Consider the following 19,044-nt stretch of genomic DNA (forward strand, 5'->3'; position numbering starts at 1 on the left):
GTACTCTAGGGTCCAACAAGTGGAGATTTTATTACTAGTTTTTTCTGCAGGCCTGGGGAAGAACTTAATCATTCCTTAGCATTGATGTATCTTTAACAAAAGGAAATTGGTTTATCGCATATTTTTCTTTGGTCACTTACTGTTTTACAGAGCAGGTGGCCTTCCCACTGGTTCATATTGCTGTGAACACTCATTGTATGTGGGAATTTACATTCATGATGGTTATTTTTCTGGTCTTTTCCTTTCCCTCTCTCCCTTTTCTCTCTCTTCCCCGTCTCCCCGCTTTTATTTTTTCTGTTTAACATACACAGAACAATAATCAAGTAAAACAAGCATCCAGAGTACTTATACTGTGCCATCAGAAATGTTTTATTTCTTATAAGATATTTGTTGTCTTCTATTTGAATGTTAGAATGTTTCAGTGGAGAAGAATTTTCCTAGGAATGTTTCCTGACCAAATGTTTTTTAATCTTAACTTCTAGAAAATCACAGTTGCAGAATGCATAGAAACACAGAGTAAAGCAATGACAATGCTCACCATTGAACAGCTATCATATTTACTGAAGTTTGCACTACAGAAAATGAAACAGCCAGGGGTAAGAAGGACTTTATTTTTTTATTTTTCTTTTTAATGCTTGGATTGAATGCTTGTCATAATTCTGCATTTTTCTTCCTTTTGTAGATTATGAACCTGGTTTGTTTTATCAGATTCTGTGGGACAGCTTTTATGCCGTCTTCCACCTGTCTAGTACAGGCAGGTTAGTTTAGGCTGTAAGAACTATTTTGTACTGTGTTTAAAATGTAGTTTCTTCATGTAACTTTCTGGATGTAGTTTCAGTAGGTGTGAAAATACAGTGTGAGACAGGGTGGATTTTTACTCTTTTGATAATGTCTCTGAGATACAAGGGGCATGAGGAGACATGATCTCTCACCAATACAGTTACATGGGCAGGACCCTTAGGTACAGGCACTGTTGTATTATTGATTATACCTGTTGAAAACCCGGCTGCTTTCTGTTAGTAGAAATTACCCCAAAAGTTAGTTGTAGCATATACTTTTAAAACGCTGAAGGAATCTTCCTCAGTGTGGTGAAAACCTGTGCTGTTCATTGTTATGCAATACGAGGCTGCTGTTCTCTCAATTTTTATCATGAAGGTAAAATTGATTTTCCTCCAATTTGTACCTAACTTCATGTGTCTGCCTTCAGACTCGCTTCTCAAAAACACCATGTCTCAAAATTTCAGCTATTCCAGTCACTCATCCCTGCTTCTAAGTTTCAACAATTCTTGCTACTTGTTCTTCACCATGTAAGCTTTGCCTAGCTTTCATGTGAAGTTTTGACTTCATCAGAATTCTATGTGATGAATTACCAATAACCCCTTTTTTCTTCTTGTTCCTGTAAATAAGTTAGAGGAGTGGGGAGGGTGTCTCTGTACCTGCGGTGTTACAGTAAAATAAGTTGAGAAAACCATATGTGCTGAATCATGGGCTGTCTGCAACTCTGATGTCTCTGTGATGTTTTAGTAGAACAATAGTGGCAATTTCTGGGAAGGTTACTCTTAAGCACTGACAGATTTTGGTTCTTGGAGTCCTTTTACTCTGGAGTGGTAAATACTATCCTGTTAGATGGAGAAGCTTGAAGTGCTGCATTTCAGTAACAAGGTATCAGTGTTTGTTTATGTTGAGTTCACAAAAGGTTTTCAAAAGGTGGTTAGAAAGCTTAATGGATCCTATTGAAATATTTTGCCCTAATGTTGACACATTTTACTTATCACCTATTGTTTTGGTACCTGAGTTCTTTAATCCGTTGAGTTTCACAAATTGCAGTAACCTCCACATTAGCAGATGCTAATATGTCCCATTGATGAAAGTTTGAATGTGTGTGTGTTACCAAGCCACCTTGATTTTGAAAGTTAAGATTCTAACAAGTCTGAGAAAGAGGTATTTGTGAGTCTGGTGTCTTTTTTCTGCTATAAACTGTCTGTTGAGCTTCATCTGATACTTCCAACAAAAAAATCCCAGTGTAAATAGTGACAGTACATTTTACAAAGCTCCTGACTTCTGCAATTCATTACTTCCAGCATATGAAAACCAGTTAATTGAGACCTTCTAGTTCCTCTTGTTCTGACAATACTTTATTACTTCACAAAATTTTATAATTACTTTTAAAGAATTTTCTGTCACATCACAGTTGGAATTAGTACTGGAAAATGAATGAGGATTGTGTCCTTAATGAAACTGTTTGGTATTAATAAGCACTGATTTCTTCCTTACAGACAGAGCCATTTCAAAAGCCAGTTTCACTGGATCAACACCCAGATTATGCAGAATATATCTTTCATCCAATGGACCTTTGTACATTAGAGAAGGTTTGTATGAAGCTAAAGGAGGAAGGTTCCTTGAGTTTGATTGCTCTCAATGGTATTTCTGGAGTGTTTGATGGGAGGAGAGATAGGCTGCTTGAAATTATTTTAATGCTTTTTTGTTGTTGTTGTTACAGTTTAAAAACAATCACGTGCCAACTGAACAAATCCAGTATTTTGTCCGATCTAGTAACACGTAAATGGTCAGGAAGAACACTGTGAAAAAGACAGGCTTACACTGATTGCTTCCTTCTGTATGAATTCATCTAATTCCAGGAATGATACTGTGGGAGACTTCATTAATCAGAGTTTGCATGTGATCATCATGTTTGTAACCTATGAATAGATCACTGGTCCATTAATTTGGGACCATTAGATGTAGATGTAGGGGTCATTCCAGACTGATTTTAGTGATCATTCAACAAACGCTGTAATCTCCACTGCACCTGAGGTATAAAAGAGAAAAGAAACAGTCAAGAGGTGGATAATATAATTTTAATTCTTAGTTCAATAATAAATTTCACATCATGAGGAAGTTCTCCATATTCCATTGCTTAATGAAGAGTGCAGTATTGCAGAGTTTTGTTCTGCTAGGACCTAGTGAAGACACAGCAAATTGTCATTCTCCATGTCCTTAAGTGGAGGTTGATGTCTTAATAGTATAAAGGTGTAACAAAACCATGTGACCGATTTTGTCTAATGGAAGTACTTTACCTAGTGGGTAGATTGAAATATCACATGTACTGTCTTATGTTTTATGAGCAACATTTTTTTCCTAGAACTTGTAAAAATTAAAAAAATAAAAATGCTTTGGAGTGATAACATCAGTAGAAGAAATGAAGAGTTTAGTGTTCTGCGGACATCAAATGAAATACTGTTTCAGGAAATTAACACTTTTTAAATGTTGAAGATGCTGATCCAAATAATTCATTATTTAGAGTTAGACAGTTCATGCATTTTCAGGGCAGTCAAAAGGCGCCCTGAATTTGACAGATTCTTAAGTATTTAGAATCGTGAGTCTTGCAGCATGTAAGTAGTCATTTTTACTAATTGTATGCTTGATAGGAAACAATGTCCAGGAAGAAGCCATCACTTTTTACTCACTTCTGAAATGTCAGGAAATTTTCTATTTCCTAATACATTCTGAATTTTCTCTTTGCAGAATGTTAAAAAGAAAATGTACGGTTGCACTGAAGCATTTTTGGCTGATGCCAAATGGATTTTGCACAACTGCATTATTTACAATGGGGGTAAGATATTAATACATACTTATGTCCTTAATTATGAAACTTTGAAACAGTTTCAGAAAGTGACAGAGCAATTTGTAGGCTTCTAGTTGGCAAATGCTGAAAGTATCTTCCTGTCATCGAGCATAGTGCCTAAACACAACAGATTTTTTTTTTAACTGGCATACATGAAACTGTAGGACCAAATACAGCCGGTGTTGTCACTTGCTCATTCCACCTTGAAAAAATTTCAAGTGAATTGGAATCATGGAATGGTTTGGGTTGGAAGAGACCTTAATGATAAGCTGGTTCCAACTCCCAAGTTGCTTTGTTTTGTATTATGCAGCACTTTATAAGAGGCCTAATTGAACTCAGACATCACGTCACAGAATCCCAAGGGTTGGAAGGGACCTCAAAAGATCATCTAGTCCAACCCCCCTGCAAGAGCAGGGTAACCTAGAGTACATCACACAGGAACTTGTCCAGGCGGGCTTTGAATATCTCCAACGTAGGAGACTCCACAACCCCCCTGGGCAACCTGTTCCAGTGCTCTCTCACTCTCACAGTAAAGAAATTTTCCTGATGTTCACATGGAACCTCCTATGCTCCAGTTTACACCCATCGCCCCTTGTCCTATCGCTGGACATCACTGAAAAACACCTAGCTGATCATCCTGACACTCACCCTTTACACATTTGTAAACATTGATGAGGTCACCCCTCAGTCTCCTCCAAGCTAAAGAGACCCAGCTCCCTCAGCCTCTCCTCATAAGGGAGATGCTCCACTCCCTCAATCATCTTTGTGGCTCTGCGCTGGACTCTTCCAAGCAATTCCCTTCCTTCTTGAACTGAGGGGCCCAGAACTGGACACAATAATCCAGATACGGCCTCATCAAGGTAGAGTACAGGGGGAGGAGAACCTCTCTTGACCTACTAACCACACCCTTTCTAATGCACCCTAGGATGCCATTGGCCTTCTTGGCCACAAGGGCACATTGCTGGCTCATGGTCATCCTCCTATTCACCAGGACCCCCAGGTCCCTTTCCCCTTCACTACTGTCCAGCAGGTCAGCCCCCAACCTGTACTGGTACATGGGGTTGTTCTTCCCCAGATGCAAGACTCTACACTTGCCCTTGTTGAATTTCATCATGGAAAGAGTGTAGCAGTGGTGGGCAGGCTGCAAGGGGTCTCAAAAAGGAATATTTAAACATTGTTATGATGTTACGTGGGGAAGAAAAGCCTACCTACTTCTTTTGAAGCATGTAGTTGATACATACGTGTTTTACATCATCTCTTTAGATGTTCTCTTTTATCTTTAATGTGAACTTTAAAGCCTAAAACCTGTTGATTTTATCATAATTCTAGCATTACAATTTTCTTGGTTAAAGCATTTTATTGTTTCCTCAGGAAATCACAAATTGACACAAACAGCAAAAGTCATCATCAAAATCTGTGAGCATGAGGTATGAGTGCCCCAATCAACTTAATTTTTATGTAGGTTTTAAAGTGTTTCATGTATTTGTAAATGAAATAATAGTGTTTTCTAGTGTATGTGTTGCATAACTGTAATTTTTGCAGGCTTTCTTCTGTTTAGATATGCACATCCTTCAGGCCCTTCACCCACTTTGTTGCTGTTATTTGGGCATGCTCCAGCACCTCAATGTCTCTCTTGTAGTGAGGGGCCCAGAACTGAACACAGTATGTGAGGTGCATCCTCACCCGTGCTAGGTACGAGGGAGTGATCACTGCCCTCATCTTGCTGGCCACACTGTTCCTGATATAGGCCAGGATGCTGTTGGCCACCTGGGAAACGTTGATTTATGACAGCAAATTTGTGGGAAAACGATGCTGGCAAACTAGACAGGCTAACATAATAACACTGATTACGCTTTGGACTCTGTTTAAGCTCTCAGATAACTGTTTGCTTTTTCTTTTCAGATGAATGAAATTGAAGTATGTCCGGAATGTTATTTAGCTGCTTGCCAAAAACGAGAAAATTGGTTTTGTGAGCCTTGTGTAAGTTAAGGATTATGGTAGTCTAGCTAATACACTAACCTGGTAATTCTCATTTGACTGTTATTTGTTATCTGTGCCCACACAGTTTTAAATGTGTGGTGGTTACTGACTCAAGGAAAGCTGCTGTAGTTTACCAGATAGTTTGTCATTGCACATCATGCTTTTTCTGGAGTCAGACTATCTCAAGGTGTCAGCAAGCAGTTCATGAGGTTCTCTATCTTTAAATATAAGAGATCCCCTCCTGTGTTATCTGTGCTTGCATGTGGTGCTTGCACTCAGGACAAGATTTCTGAAATGTGAATGTCTCTCTTTTTGTAAGCGTGAATCTCGGAATTTACACTTGTTTTTCTTTCATGACTAATTAATAAATTGTCTGTTTTCTGTTTTTGTTTAATACTGCACCAAACTTGGGAAAACTCCTTAAGACTATTAAGTATGGAACAGATCATGTTCTCTCTTGGGCCCAAGTGAAAATTAGAGAATTTGCAAGATTTGCCCTAACATATGCTACATATTTGGAGGGGACTAAAATAAATTAATAAAAAAGTGCAATTATTATGTGTTTAACTGAGATACTTGTGTTTCCTTACTGTGTATTTTGCCTCTTCCTCTAGAGCAATCCCCACCCATTGGTCTGGGCTAAACTCAAAGGTTTTCCATTCTGGCCTGCTAAAGCACTGAGGGATAAAGATGGGCAAGTTGATGCCCGTTTCTTCGGCCAACACGACAGGTGGGAATTCAACCAAACTATGTCTTTGACTGTACTTACAAAATTCTTGTTGTAACTTTGTGCTCTTGGATTCTGTCTTTTGAACCTTGATGCTAATAATTGATATAATACTGTAGTGTATTCAGTTTAGTTTCTTGCATGATGTCAATAGAATGCAAGTCACACATTCTTAAGTTTAATACATATATAATCTCAGTGAGTAGGCAAGTTAGTTTCTGTCTCTGGTTTTGTGCTGCAAAGAACTGTAGTTCTTAGAGGTGGAAGAGGGCAATCAAGTTGTTTGTTGTCTGTGGGAATAAACACACAATTTTAGATTTAAAAAATATAGAGAATATAATGTGTTGAAAATGCTGGTTTTGCTCTGAAAGGAGTTAAGTTTTCTGTACTTGTGAACTCTCTGCTTAGATGGAGAAAGCCATGATGAATATGAGTTGATTTGTCATGAATTGAAAATAAAATCTATTCAGTTATAAAAACAGGTACTGTAAACACACCAACTGTATAGGGCCATGAAATAAGTAAGTAAAATTTCCTGGTATTTAAGAGTCTTGGAAGGCACAGTTTTCGAGTCTGCTTCATTTAATGATAAACAATACCTGTCCAATACTTGTTGATAGAACTTTTCCAGGCACTGAGGAGTTGGATCAATCTGACATGGGGTATAAAATGTTTTAAAAAATGTGGTTGTGAAGTCTTTTTTTTGTCTCTTTTTTTCCCTGATATGCTTTTTATGGTTTTCTGATAACTGTGACAGATGGAAAGACTGCTTAGCAATGGTCATCTTACAGTTACATAGGCTATTTTAATCAGGAATATTTTGTCATGCCTGACCAGTGTTTATTGATGTTTTATGTGTTATTAGGTAGAATAAATGAGCTAGTGATAATTCAAGACATGCAATTTGCTTACCAAAACTAAGCTAACTGAACTATTAAAAGAAGAAGGTAGAGGTGGTCTGCTGAAATGATCTGTGTGCATAACTGTATGATTAGGCTAAAATAAAGTGGTATGTGCATGTCAATCCACGGTATGACATGTGGTTATATTATCTTTGTCTGTTTTATATAGGGCCTGGGTTCCTATAAATAATTGCTACCTCATGTCTAAAGAAATTCCTTTTTCTGTGAAAAAGACTAAAAGCATCTTCAATAGTGCAATGCAAGAAATGGAGGTTTATGTTGATAACATTCGTAGAAAATTTGGAGTATTTAATTATGCACCTTTCCGGACACCGTATACCCCCAACAATCAATACCAAATGTTACTGGACCCTGCAAACCCAACTGCTGGAACTGCAAAGACAGACAAACAAGAGAAAATCAAACTGAACTTTGATATGACAGCATCGCCTAAGATTCTAATGAGCAAGTCTATGCTGAGCAGTAGTACTGGTCGTAGGATTTCACTGACAGATATGCCACGGTCACCAATGAGTACAAACTCATCAGTTCACACTGGATCTGATGTTGAGCAGGATGCGGAGAAAAAAGCAACTTCCAGTCATTTTAGTGCCAGTGAAGAATCCATGGACTTTATTGAGAAAAATACAGGTAAAAAAAGGGGGGACTAGAAGGGGGGACACAGGACTTTGCCTTTGGTTCGTGCTCTAGTTTTGTTCCATGTACTTTTCATAGACAGACTGTATTATGACTCATTTTATGCAGAAATTTTAGAAAAAGAGATGTATTTAACTTTCAGTATCACAGATAAGAAATAGCAGTCCTTTCTGTCACATTGGGAGGAATAAATCATCCCCAAAAGTGATCAAACCCCTTCAGTTTAAATATCAGGAAATAGTTGTAACTATCAGAATGAATGGGGAGTAGAAGTAAATACAGAAAGAGTTAGAATTGTCAGGATTAGGAGGTATTCTGTTTAAAATTTCGTAGCTCTTTTTCAAGGCAATGAGCTTAATTTATATTGTTCCCGAGAGAGCAGCTAAAATATGTTAAACTTACAGTTCCATTGGCAGAGTGGATAAAGAGAAAAAGGAGTGTAGAATACAGAATTTAGACTTCTCAGACTTCTGTGTAGTCAGATGTTAGCTAATTTTGTGTCACTCAGGCAAACTAATTTATCTTAATGTTTTTCATCCATAAGAGAAAGTTCATTGCTGTCTGAAAACAGTGATTAAGCAGTATATTAATGTGAGTGCTTTAAAACTTTAGTTTTGGTGAAAAGATGTCTTTGTGTAGAAAACTCAGTCAGTGTGTTCCATGCAATTTTTAGATAAAATGCTGTCTATTCATTTTTTAAATTATTAATTATAATGTTATTTCTAGCCAGTAAAGGATAGGCTGTGAAACTGTCTTTGAATACCAAGTGTCTTGTGATACGATCCTGTCTATCTTAAGAAGGTGATGACAAAGTGACTGTATGAATTTAAATGTATGAAAATACTTGGATTTTTTAGTAGGGTAATATGTCAGTTGTCAATATGTCAAGAGGTAAAATTAATTTTATACATAAATTATGTATATATATGTGTATAGCTTTTATATATAAGGTGCAGCTAACAGATATGCAGAGCTTTTAGTATACTATGTTATTATTTCTTTGTTGTAGCGGAGGTAATCGTGGAAAGCTATTTTGTGAATTAAAGATAACAGAAGATGACAGCTGTTATCCCATTACTCTGGATTCGTCATTATTAGCAATTCTGGCAAATTTTTCTAACTTCTCCTCAGGCCTTATTCTCCTGCATAGAAATATTGGATTGGACTTAACAGCAGTTAAACTAAAACATTCGGTTTCCTAGCTGGCATTTCTACCTTTATATATTGTTACAAATGCTAACTTTGTGATATCTACTTTATGTGTAAACTTAGCTGTCCTATTACTGGGATCTGTATGTTTCAATTAAAATGTAAAACATAATTCAAGTAATATGACTGCACTATCCTTGAACAAGAACATTTTTATTTGGGTACCCCGGCTGTGTATTTTGAGTGATGTGTAGAAGATAACTTGGAAACAGTTACTGAAACAGCAAATATTGCTACCATTTAAGAAGCTGAAAATGTATAGACAATCCTGGGTGTACCAAGGAAAAAAAAGTGACCACTACTGAGTTTAGGTTGACGCTTTCAGAGCATGAAATAGAGATTTAACAGACAGAAAGTGGTCCCCTGCTGATAAGAATTAATCATGTTTTTAGGTAATGGCCTGCAGATGCTTCCCTTTCTGGACTGGCTGTTTCCAGAAGTTTGGTTTTAAAGCATTATTTCATGGAGATCTTAAAGGCCCAGAGAACAGAATTTTGCTTAAATTAGAATATTCTTTTACCTTATCATAGACATTTGGTCAGTGTTTTCCCATTCGTTAAACTTATACTGATTTATAATGTTAATGTTAATTATCTCTGTTATTGTAGCTAGAAAATGTAGTAGGTTGGGGTTTCTATGTGTACTTGCATGCGTGAATTAAGATAGATAGTGATTCAGAGTGTCAGAAAGTAACATTTAAAATAACCAGGTCTTGAAAGGTAGAAGCTTTTTGTCACTGCAGAGTAGTTTTGAGATTAAACACGCATTTGGCCCAATTATATAGCTGCACTAAAATTATTTTCCTTAAAATCCATCTTTATTAAACTAAAATAAAAGGGATAGTTTTAACTTGCAAATGAGGTATAACACCGTGTTGAGAACAGTAAACAAAAATCCTTTCCCTGCTTGTGTAGGTTTAAAAGCTGCTCTGTCCCCATGAATGTGGCTTTATTGTGATTATTTTAAAATCTGGTTTTATTAATTTTGTACTTTTCCCAGCTTCTCCAGCACCAACAAGAACGGGTCAAGCAGGGAGCTTGTCAGGCAGCCCCAAACCTTTCTCTCCTCAAGCATCAACACCAATTTCTGCTAAGCAAGAAAGAACTTCCACTCCAGGAAGCATTCTGAATCTGAATCTTGGTTAGTCTTGACCTTTGAAAACTTGATACTGTTATAACTGAATTAATTGTATGGTGTCAGTGCAAAATAATATGAACAAACTTTCTTGTATGTGGCTTTAAATGAACAAAGGGCTTTAAAATAAAGACTTTAGGGATGAGTACTTAAAATTCCTCCACAATGAGCTTGTCTTTTTACTAATACTTTGACATTAATGGGAGGGTGGAAATCCAGGTCAGGGACACCTCCCTGTAGATTAGATAGAGAAATTTGGATTGCAGGACTTTTCATATGTCTGAGTATGTAGGGTTCCTTGGAGAGGTATTACAGTGTCTTGTCTTCATCTTCCTCCATTCTCCATTTTTTCTTCTGTTTATATCCTTCCATGTAGTAAACTAAGGCTATGAAGGCCTTGAAACAAATGCTGTATTAAGGGTGATATAACTATTATGGCTATGGAATTAGTGTGGATTGGGTGGGGTGATACAGCCCAGGAAGATAAAACCTAATGTAGCAAACATTTTCAGCACAAGGAACACATTTTCCAAAAGTACTGACAGAGAAAATATCCACATAATTGATGCATGCACTTTGCCTGTGAAATATGTAGTATCAGAGAGGAAGAATCCATTGTTTGTTGTAAAGTCAGTTTGGAATTATTATTTAGCCTGTAATTCTAAAGGAAATGAAATGTGTTTCAGACCATCTGCATTGTTACTTGGTCAGATTTGTTTTATCTATATCTCTCTTCTTTTTGTAAAATATTTTTCTTTATTCCTTTTTCTTTTTCCAGATCGTAGCAAAGCTGAGATGGATCTGAAAGAGCTGAGTGAATCAGTCCAACAGCAGACCACTCCTGTGCAACTCATTTCACCCAAACGACAGATACGTAGTAGGTTCCAGCTTAATCTTGACAAGACAATAGAGAGTTGTAAAGCACAACTTGGTAAGTGTATCTCCAGGATACAATGGACAGCTGAAGGATACACTTGAGGAAATGTTGAAGTTCAAAAGAATTTCTCATATAGTAAAACCTTAACTATTGCTTGCATTATAATAAGAGGGTATTTGTATTCTTTGAGGCAAGTAGAATGCACTGGACTGTTGAAAAACAGTGAGACCTGATGTTTCAAATCTTTGGCAAAAGCTTTAATTTTTAATCTGTTTTTGTACCATTCTGATGTAGATAGAATGACAGAATTACATATTCTTACTATTTGCTTTTTAAACTGAAAAATTAGTACATCCGGTCACACAGGAGCTGAATTCTCTTAGAAACATTAGTGTTGTCTAGCACTTAAAGATGTTCTAGACACTAAAAAAATTAGAGATACTCCTCATAAACCTTACATAGTCTAAAACTGATTCTGCAAACGTGCATGTAAGTGACTTTAAGCAGGGGAAGTGTTACTGAATTTAAGGTGGCTTCTTGTGGATAAAAAGAATTCCTCTTTGTATTTGCCAGCATAGGGTCCTGAGATGAACAAAACAGCTTGCAGGTAGTGGAAAAAAACAGTGAAAGGAGGGCCACTGAATGAAATAAATATGGATTAGAATATGTGGAAGGTAATTCTTGCACATGCTGGCATTGAGATAATAGGGCACTATTATAGCGTAAGGACTGGCAGTTAAGATAATGGTATGTATATACTTTGTTCCAGTACATAGAGTATTTGTTTTGGTAATGTCAGTCAGTCTGATGTCAGCATGGAATGTACTTTCCTCCCCACAATTAGGAATAAATGAAATATCTGAAGCTGTTTATACTGCAGTAGAACACAGTGACTCTGAAGACTCTGAAAAATCCGACACCAGTGACAGTGAATATAGTGATGAGGATCAGAAATCAAAGAATGATCAAGAAGATGGAGAGGACAAGGAAGGTACAAGAAGTGACAAAGAATCATTGAGCTTGAAAAAAAAAACTAAGCCCCCAGCACAGAATGAAGACAAGGAGGAACTTAAAAGCACAAGTCCAGAAGTGGAGAAAACAGATGACCTGGTCAAAGAAAAGGCAATTTCAGACACTGAAAAAGAATTTTCTGAAAAGGGAAAAAGTTTACAGCATCCTGCAAAAGAAAAACTGAAAGGTAAAGATGAAATAGATTCCCCAACTGTGCATCTAGGACTGGACTCTGATTCAGAGAGTGAACTTGTCATCGATCTAGGAGATGATCATTGTGGCCGTGAAGGAAGGAAAACCAAGAAAGACCCTAAAGAAACTCCTCCTAAACAAGATGGTAGGCCAAAATTCTTTCCTTCCTCCTCTTCTCTAGAGCTGCTATCAAAGTCAGAGTTACCACCTTTATTTTTGCATTGACATAAAAATACATGTACCAAACCAATTTTTATGAATGATTTTTAAATCTTTATGACTATGAAAGAAGTTTTCAGTCCCCATTATAGTTTCTGCTTTAAATAAAACACATTTCTTTGAGTTTCCTTTCAGCTTACAACTATGAATATCGGTGACAGTTGTTCTGTGGCAAATGTAGAATTTATGTTGCAGTTTTTATGACTTTCAATTGAATCTTTAATTTCCATAGATGTCCCAAAATTACAGGTGTAGAAGTTGGAACTTATAAAACAAAGAAATCGCATACAGTCCCACTGAAGTCAGTGTCAGTGCTATTAGTAATAATGTTTTTCTTCTGAAAGAAACTGGGATGACGGGTAACCCAGAACCATCCTAACAAACACTAACCTCTCCTGTACTCCTATACCTTCTTCAGGAGATCAGGCTGTGTTTTGAACTTCTTTGTTTTGCTTAATGACTGGTGCTTCTGAATTGCCACCAAATTCAACTACACCAAAATGAGTTTACCTGTAGAATATCGATTACCTTTTGAGGAAAATAATGTAAAGTAGGCCATAAGGTTGCATGTCTGACTCCTGCAAAAATTAAATAGAAAATGATGAGTCCAATGTGTTGGTGAAAGGCTGGCATTACATTTTATGTTTGTTTAGTTGTAGGTAAAACTCCACCTTCCTCCAGTGCAAGCAGCCAGTCTCTACCAGAAACTCCAGTACTTACCCGCTCTGCAGCCCAGACTCCACCAGCTGGTGTGACAGCCACTACTAGTGCTTCTTCTACTGTTAACGCTCCATCTGCAGCCACTGGAAGCCCTGTGAAGAAGCAGAGGCCTCTGCTGCCGAAGGAAACAGCCCCTGCTGTGCAGCGTGTGGTGTGGAATTCTTCGAATAAATTTCAGACATCTTCTCAGAAATGGCACATGCAGAAGGTGCAGAGACAGCAGCAGCAGCAGAGCCAGCAGTCTCAATCACAGCAACCTCAGTCCTCTCAAGGGACAAGATATCAGACAAGACAAGCAGTTAAAGGTATACGCTTTGTAACTCAATGTGCCTGTGATGCCATAATTCCCCAGTAGTGATCTCAGTGCTCCAAGGCTGCCCACCCAGGAATTCTTCTATATAAACAAAATCTCAAAGTGTGGTTCTACTCTGATAAGTGACTTTAAAATACAACAACTTACTCACCATACCTGCTCTTTCTGGTGTGTATTTAGAGTCATATCTCCTTATTTTAATGACAAAAAGTTTGTGTGTGTATCTGTATAAATATTTTTGCCATTCTTAGCCATCACAGATTTGGGAGAATGAACTGGTTTATTTTCTGGATTATATGATGAAACCATTAACTATTCCACTTGCATGATTACCATTATCACCTCCATATCCGCAAATTGGATCCACTTTTATCTGACACAGACAAAGAAGCTGAGCTGTTCAGTTTTTCACAGAGTATAATTTGACAACAATGAAATAACCCAGGCATTTGTCTTTGAAATCCCTGTTGCTTAACTCTTAACAATACTTTGATGCTATTTACTGAGCGAACAGTAACATTAGAATGTTTACACAACTGCTTTCTTACCATTCTGTTGCTGGAGGTTTCACTATTAGTAGGCACATGGTAGTATAAACTCATGCTTCTATTGCTTCACTTCACAAAACAGCAATTTAAATAAATCTAGCTTCATTTGTAATTCCAAGTTAATAAACAGTACTCTTTACTGGTGTGCCTGATGAATAGATGTTCTCTAGTCTGCTAACACTGCTGGCAAGCCAGTACTTTCAGACAGAACAAGGTGTAGGTAATGGGTCACATACAAACCTTTACCAGGGATACGTTCCTCTGGTCCCAAACCACTTTTGTGACTGTCATTTAAGAAGTGTTGAAGAAGTGTTATCTTTGTACAGGTAGACTGCCCAGATTTAATACAGAAAGAGTCAGTGAGAAAAATAAATGTGAAACCTGTGAAGCTGTTTTTTTAACAGACTTGTACATCAGTATAAAAGCTTGATAATATTGGCTGAAATTTTAACATTCAGCCTATGAATTTGTTTTAGCAATATATTTACTAATGAGCACATCATAGCAATGTTCCATCCTAAACATCATATTCTAGAAATATATCAAATGAAAATAGAAATTGTGGGGATTTCTTACATACTGAATTGGCATAAACAAAAACATGGTACGTAGGTATAAATGTAAATAACTTCCATTTCAGTAATTCCTGTTTTGAAGATATTGGTAATGAAGACATCTTTTATAATATGAATCATTAAAAATAGATTGAAAAGTGTTGTCTGAAAAGGTATTTTTAAAAAATATTAAATTATGCACTGTTTATTTGAACTGTTGACCAGAGATGAGAAAATTTTTCTTATCCAATTTGAGTTAAATCTATGAATAACTTCTTTGCTTTAATGGGTTAATCTAAGCTGGCATTCCTTACTCTTTGGCCAAGCAAGGGCTAATGTTGATCTGGATATGTGTATACTAAACATGTTGCAACACTAATAATAATTAGTAGCATTAATAACAAAAGAATGGGAATAATGACAGGAAGTATTGTATTACTAAAGTAGGCTTTTTTTTTCAGCAGGGGCTTACTAAATCTTTTTTTCAAAGGAAAAAGAAAAGAAATTCAATAGTATGTTTCTAAAGGATGCCAGAAGAAAATGTCAATGTCTAACTTATACTCATACGTTCTAACTTATGCTCATGCGTATATTAGTTGGGAGTTCTCCAAATTGAGAGGTTGGGAAGTGGGATGGAAATGTCCCAAAATGGGAGGAATACAGATCTGTGGGAGACTTTTGTATTGGTCAGTCTAAAATAGTAAGTTTCAAAGATGTATTTCCTTCATTACCATTAAACCTTAAAATTATATATATGTTCAGTGGCTGGGCACTGTAAAATTGATTGATTAAATGTCACCATTCTATAGATAATGTCTTTCAACTGGTTAGGTGCACACATTAAAGTTAGAAGTTTGCCTATTGATTTTTAGAATTGTTTATGTTATTTATCTGCTGTATGTTCTCTTTTCTTAGCTGTGCAGCAAAAAGAGATCACCCAGAGCACTTCCACATCCACTATAACCTTGGTTACAAGTACTCAACCTATTTCTATGGTTACCAGTTCTGGATCTGCAAGTACACTTTCTTCCTCAGTTAATACAGACTTGCCAATTGCAACAGCTTCAGCTGATGTGGCTGCAGATATTGCTAAATACACTAGCAAAGTAAGTTCTTGAGCAAGGTTTTCATTGAAATTTTATTTTGAAGTGAACTGTCACATTTTTGACATTTCAGATTCTGAAATAATGTTATTCTCAGGTTGTCATATGTTGCAAGTTCATTCCGCTAGATAGGAACAGCTAGATTTCAACACGAGTGCTGAACCATCTTTTTAGAGTTGGCTGAATGCTGCCCTTCCAAGCCAGAGCGTGTATAAGATAGGCTTCAACTGCTCAGACACTTCAGACCCTCTCCTTCTCACATTCTGCCACTGCTGCTGCTTATTTACATTGTATTGTGTTTTGGACAGGTACAGATACCTCCTCAGCATCATCTTTACAGTAAATGTTAATTTTTCCATTTGTGTCCAGTAATACATATACAAAAATGTACTTAAAACACTTGTTTTAAAACACTTCATCAGATGGTAACTTGTCATAAGTGTGTATTCGTGTATTAAGAAGCTAAGTTGTTAAAGAGAAGATGTGGTGTAATACTTGTGTCATAATAGTGACAGGGAGGGATGGGACATTAGCTTTTCATATACTCTCTTAGATCTTTAAAAAATCAACATGAATGCTATATAAGGAAATAAAGTTGAGTACCCGGGCATTAAAATCACCAGAATTAATCGTAACTGTCAACTTTCAGTATTCTCACTCAACCATATGGTGTTGGTGGGATTGTCAGTGGTCAGTAAATGCCTTTAATATTATTATTATTATTATTATAGTTTCCAAAACTCATGGTTGTGTCTTTTTCTGTTTCTAAATTGCATCAATGCCAATTTCTTGCAAAAGAAGGTGGTGAAGCAGCTCACCAGTTGAGGACACTTAAAGATCAGAGTCCTGATCAAAAGTGTTGTGTTCCACCTTCTAAATATTTCTCTAAAAGTAGACCCAGATAAACAGCTATAGACATGGGGCATTGTTGATAGCAATATAAGCTCACATTAGAGTAGGAGAAAGGAAGTGAAAGTGGGTATCTATTTTAATAGATATATCAAAGAATTTATTTTTCATTTTGTCTTTCAGATGATGGATGCCATCAAAGGAACAATGACTGAAATATATAATGATCTGTCAAAAAATACTACTGGAAGTACAATAGCTGAGGTTAGTGTAAGACTGAAAACCAGTATTGCTTGTATGGTAACTTTAAAAGTTACAAAAAGTATTTTTCTATGTAAAAGTACCATATAACTGTACCTACAAAGCGTTAGATATTGGGACTGTGTAGAGATTCTGATTTCTGTGCTGTTTCAGAAGTAACGATGGGCTCTGTCAGACAAGCAGGAAACCATTGGGCCCAGTTCCTTAAAGCCTCTGTTGAGGATTTGATTTTGTGTCACCTTGTTTAAAGTCAGAAATGAAGCAGGTTTTTGCAAGTATCGTTTCTTTAAACCATGTGTTTGTCCGCCAGAGGAAGATTTGAATTTACTGCTAGTTCAGGCGTGTATTCCAGTGATGTGATTATGAGTACAGTATTTAATACTTTTTGGATTTTTAATGCAGTGTTATCCATTGCATTTAGTTCTCTTCAAAGGTATAACTTAATATCTTTTAAGTGTGTTCAGAGTTAAAAGTGTGACGATTTGTTTGCTTGCTATAATCAAAATCACAGTGTTGAGCAATGATATTTGTATTCCCAATCCACAGTGAATGAAAAACTTGCTTTCCTAAGCCTCATATAGTTAAAAAGAAAACTAATAATATTTATACTAATAAATGCAAACAAAATGGAGGAAGGAATAGGTTTCTGATTCCCGTCAGAGAAATTTGAGACTTAACTAATTTTAGAGCAAGTTTAACACAAGTGCTTTTTTGTTTTCCAACAATTCTGTACTGTGTATGGTAAGCAAATCACGCAAACAAATATTTTGAATGCTTTAGACTCTAGTTTGGGGTATGCTATGAATGGTTTTGTCCTCATGTTGATATGAAAGGGCCTTGATGTAAGTGATGATCAGGCTCTTTGCTTGGGGCATCTCTTTCTGTATAATGACTACTTACTATACACCGCACCCTGTCTGTTATTGCTAACTATTAATACTTTAATATTTAGATACGGCGTTTGAGGATTGAGATAGAAAAACTTCAATGGCTACATCAACAGGAGCTCTCAGAAATGAAGCATAATCTAGGTATGAAAATGGCAGCCCAAAATAGTGTGTCAGGTTTTGTCCTAAATAGAAGAAAATCCAAATGCTTGTAATATGTATTCATCATATCGTACCTGCAAATTGTCCCAGTGAAGGACAGAAAACCTCACATAGTGTGCTGTGCTGATGGTAGAGGACACCTTCTGAGTATGTAAACAAAGTTACCTTAGTTTCCATGTCTTTACCAAAGTATTTTAGCAGCAGCTGCATACATCCTTCTTGTGTTTATGTTGCACCTAGTACACCTGGATTGTGATCCATTGTGGGTCATCTAGAACTAAAGTGTTAAACAAATGGAAGATAAGGGTAAAAACCATGGTGCTGGAGTAAGAAAAGAAGATGGAAGACTTACATTTGTTGAGTCTCTGTTTTTATGAGAACAGGGAGATGCCCGAACTCAGGGAATAATTTGATTTAATTTCATTTTGTCTTTAAACTCATGAAAATTATTGTTTTGCGCCTTGCTCCTTGGGGTGGAAAATACTAAACTCCTCTTTCCTCTTTCTTTGCATTTTGAGTAGAACTGACAATGGCTGAAATGCGTCAGAGTCTAGAACAAGAACGGGATCGTTTGATCGCTGAAGTGAAGAAGCAGCTGGAATTGGAAAAGCAGCAAGCAGTGGATGAAACTAAAAAGAAGCAGTGGTGCGCTAACTGCAAGAAAGAGGCCATTTTTTATTGCTGTTGGAATACTAGCTACTGTGACTATCCCTGCCAACAAGCTCACTGGCCTGAGCACATGAAATCTTGCACACAGTCAGGTAATCTTGCTCTGGGTTGCCTGTTCCACAGCGAAGGGTTAGGGTGGGTGCAACACATCGTGACTCAACATTCTTGACTTGCATGGATGCAACGTGGCTGTAGACTGGTACATGGGAGCTGTGGCTACTTTCTCTTTTTTTCCTTTATTTTTAGCTACTGCAACACAGCAAGAAACAGATACTGAAATTAGCACAGAAACATTAAATAAATCATCCCAGCCCAGTTCAAGTGCGCAGCCTACACCCACAGAAACAGCCAGCACCCCTAAGGAAAAAGAAGGTTCAGCTGATAAAAGCAAAGAGAGTGTTACAGTGAGTATCATTGTGGTCGCTTCCTTCAAAAGCAGTATGTA

The 19,044-nt window shown here is 36.9% G+C and overlaps 2 protein-coding genes across 11 annotated transcripts in view; one reads left to right on the top strand and one right to left on the bottom strand.

The window, feature by feature from the left end:
• The window catches only part of EYA2 (EYA transcriptional coactivator and phosphatase 2), a 166,633-nt gene that overhangs the window by 47,427 nt on the left and 100,162 nt on the right, over positions 1-19,044 (bottom strand). The gene's annotated exons all lie outside the window — the stretch shown is intronic.
• Positions 1-19,044, top strand: part of ZMYND8 (zinc finger MYND-type containing 8) — a 51,114-nt gene that overhangs the window by 26,081 nt on the left and 5,989 nt on the right. For all 10 annotated transcript variants that reach the window (XR_008975235.1, XM_057432156.1, XM_057432149.1 and 7 more), the window contains exons 5-20: positions 483-596; positions 2,277-2,369; positions 3,526-3,613; positions 4,997-5,052; positions 5,528-5,605; positions 6,220-6,335; positions 7,404-7,885; positions 10,100-10,240; positions 11,013-11,165; positions 11,956-12,459; positions 13,187-13,558; positions 15,584-15,774; positions 16,804-16,884; positions 17,834-17,912; positions 18,452-18,691; positions 18,846-19,003. Coding sequence is in view for 9 of the 10 variants with exons in the window: in XM_057432156.1 (XP_057288139.1) it covers positions 483-596; positions 2,277-2,369; positions 3,526-3,613; positions 4,997-5,052; positions 5,528-5,605; positions 6,220-6,335; positions 7,404-7,885; positions 10,100-10,240; positions 11,013-11,165; positions 11,956-12,459; positions 13,187-13,558; positions 15,584-15,774; positions 16,804-16,884; positions 17,834-17,912; positions 18,452-18,691; positions 18,846-19,003 (2,946 nt within the window). In the remaining variant the exon portion in view is untranslated. The remainder of the gene's footprint in view (positions 1-482; positions 597-2,276; positions 2,370-3,525; positions 3,614-4,996; positions 5,053-5,527; positions 5,606-6,219; positions 6,336-7,403; positions 7,886-10,099; positions 10,241-11,012; positions 11,166-11,955; positions 12,460-13,186; positions 13,559-15,583; positions 15,775-16,803; positions 16,885-17,833; positions 17,913-18,451; positions 18,692-18,845; positions 19,004-19,044) is intronic.

The sequence above is a fragment of the Pezoporus wallicus genome, unplaced genomic scaffold, assembly GCF_028554395.1.
Source record: "Pezoporus wallicus isolate ANWC-B61680 ecotype Strahan unplaced genomic scaffold, APGP_CSIRO_Pwel_v1 contig_10810, whole genome shotgun sequence".
Taxonomy (NCBI): domain Eukaryota; kingdom Metazoa; phylum Chordata; class Aves; order Psittaciformes; family Psittacidae; genus Pezoporus; species Pezoporus wallicus.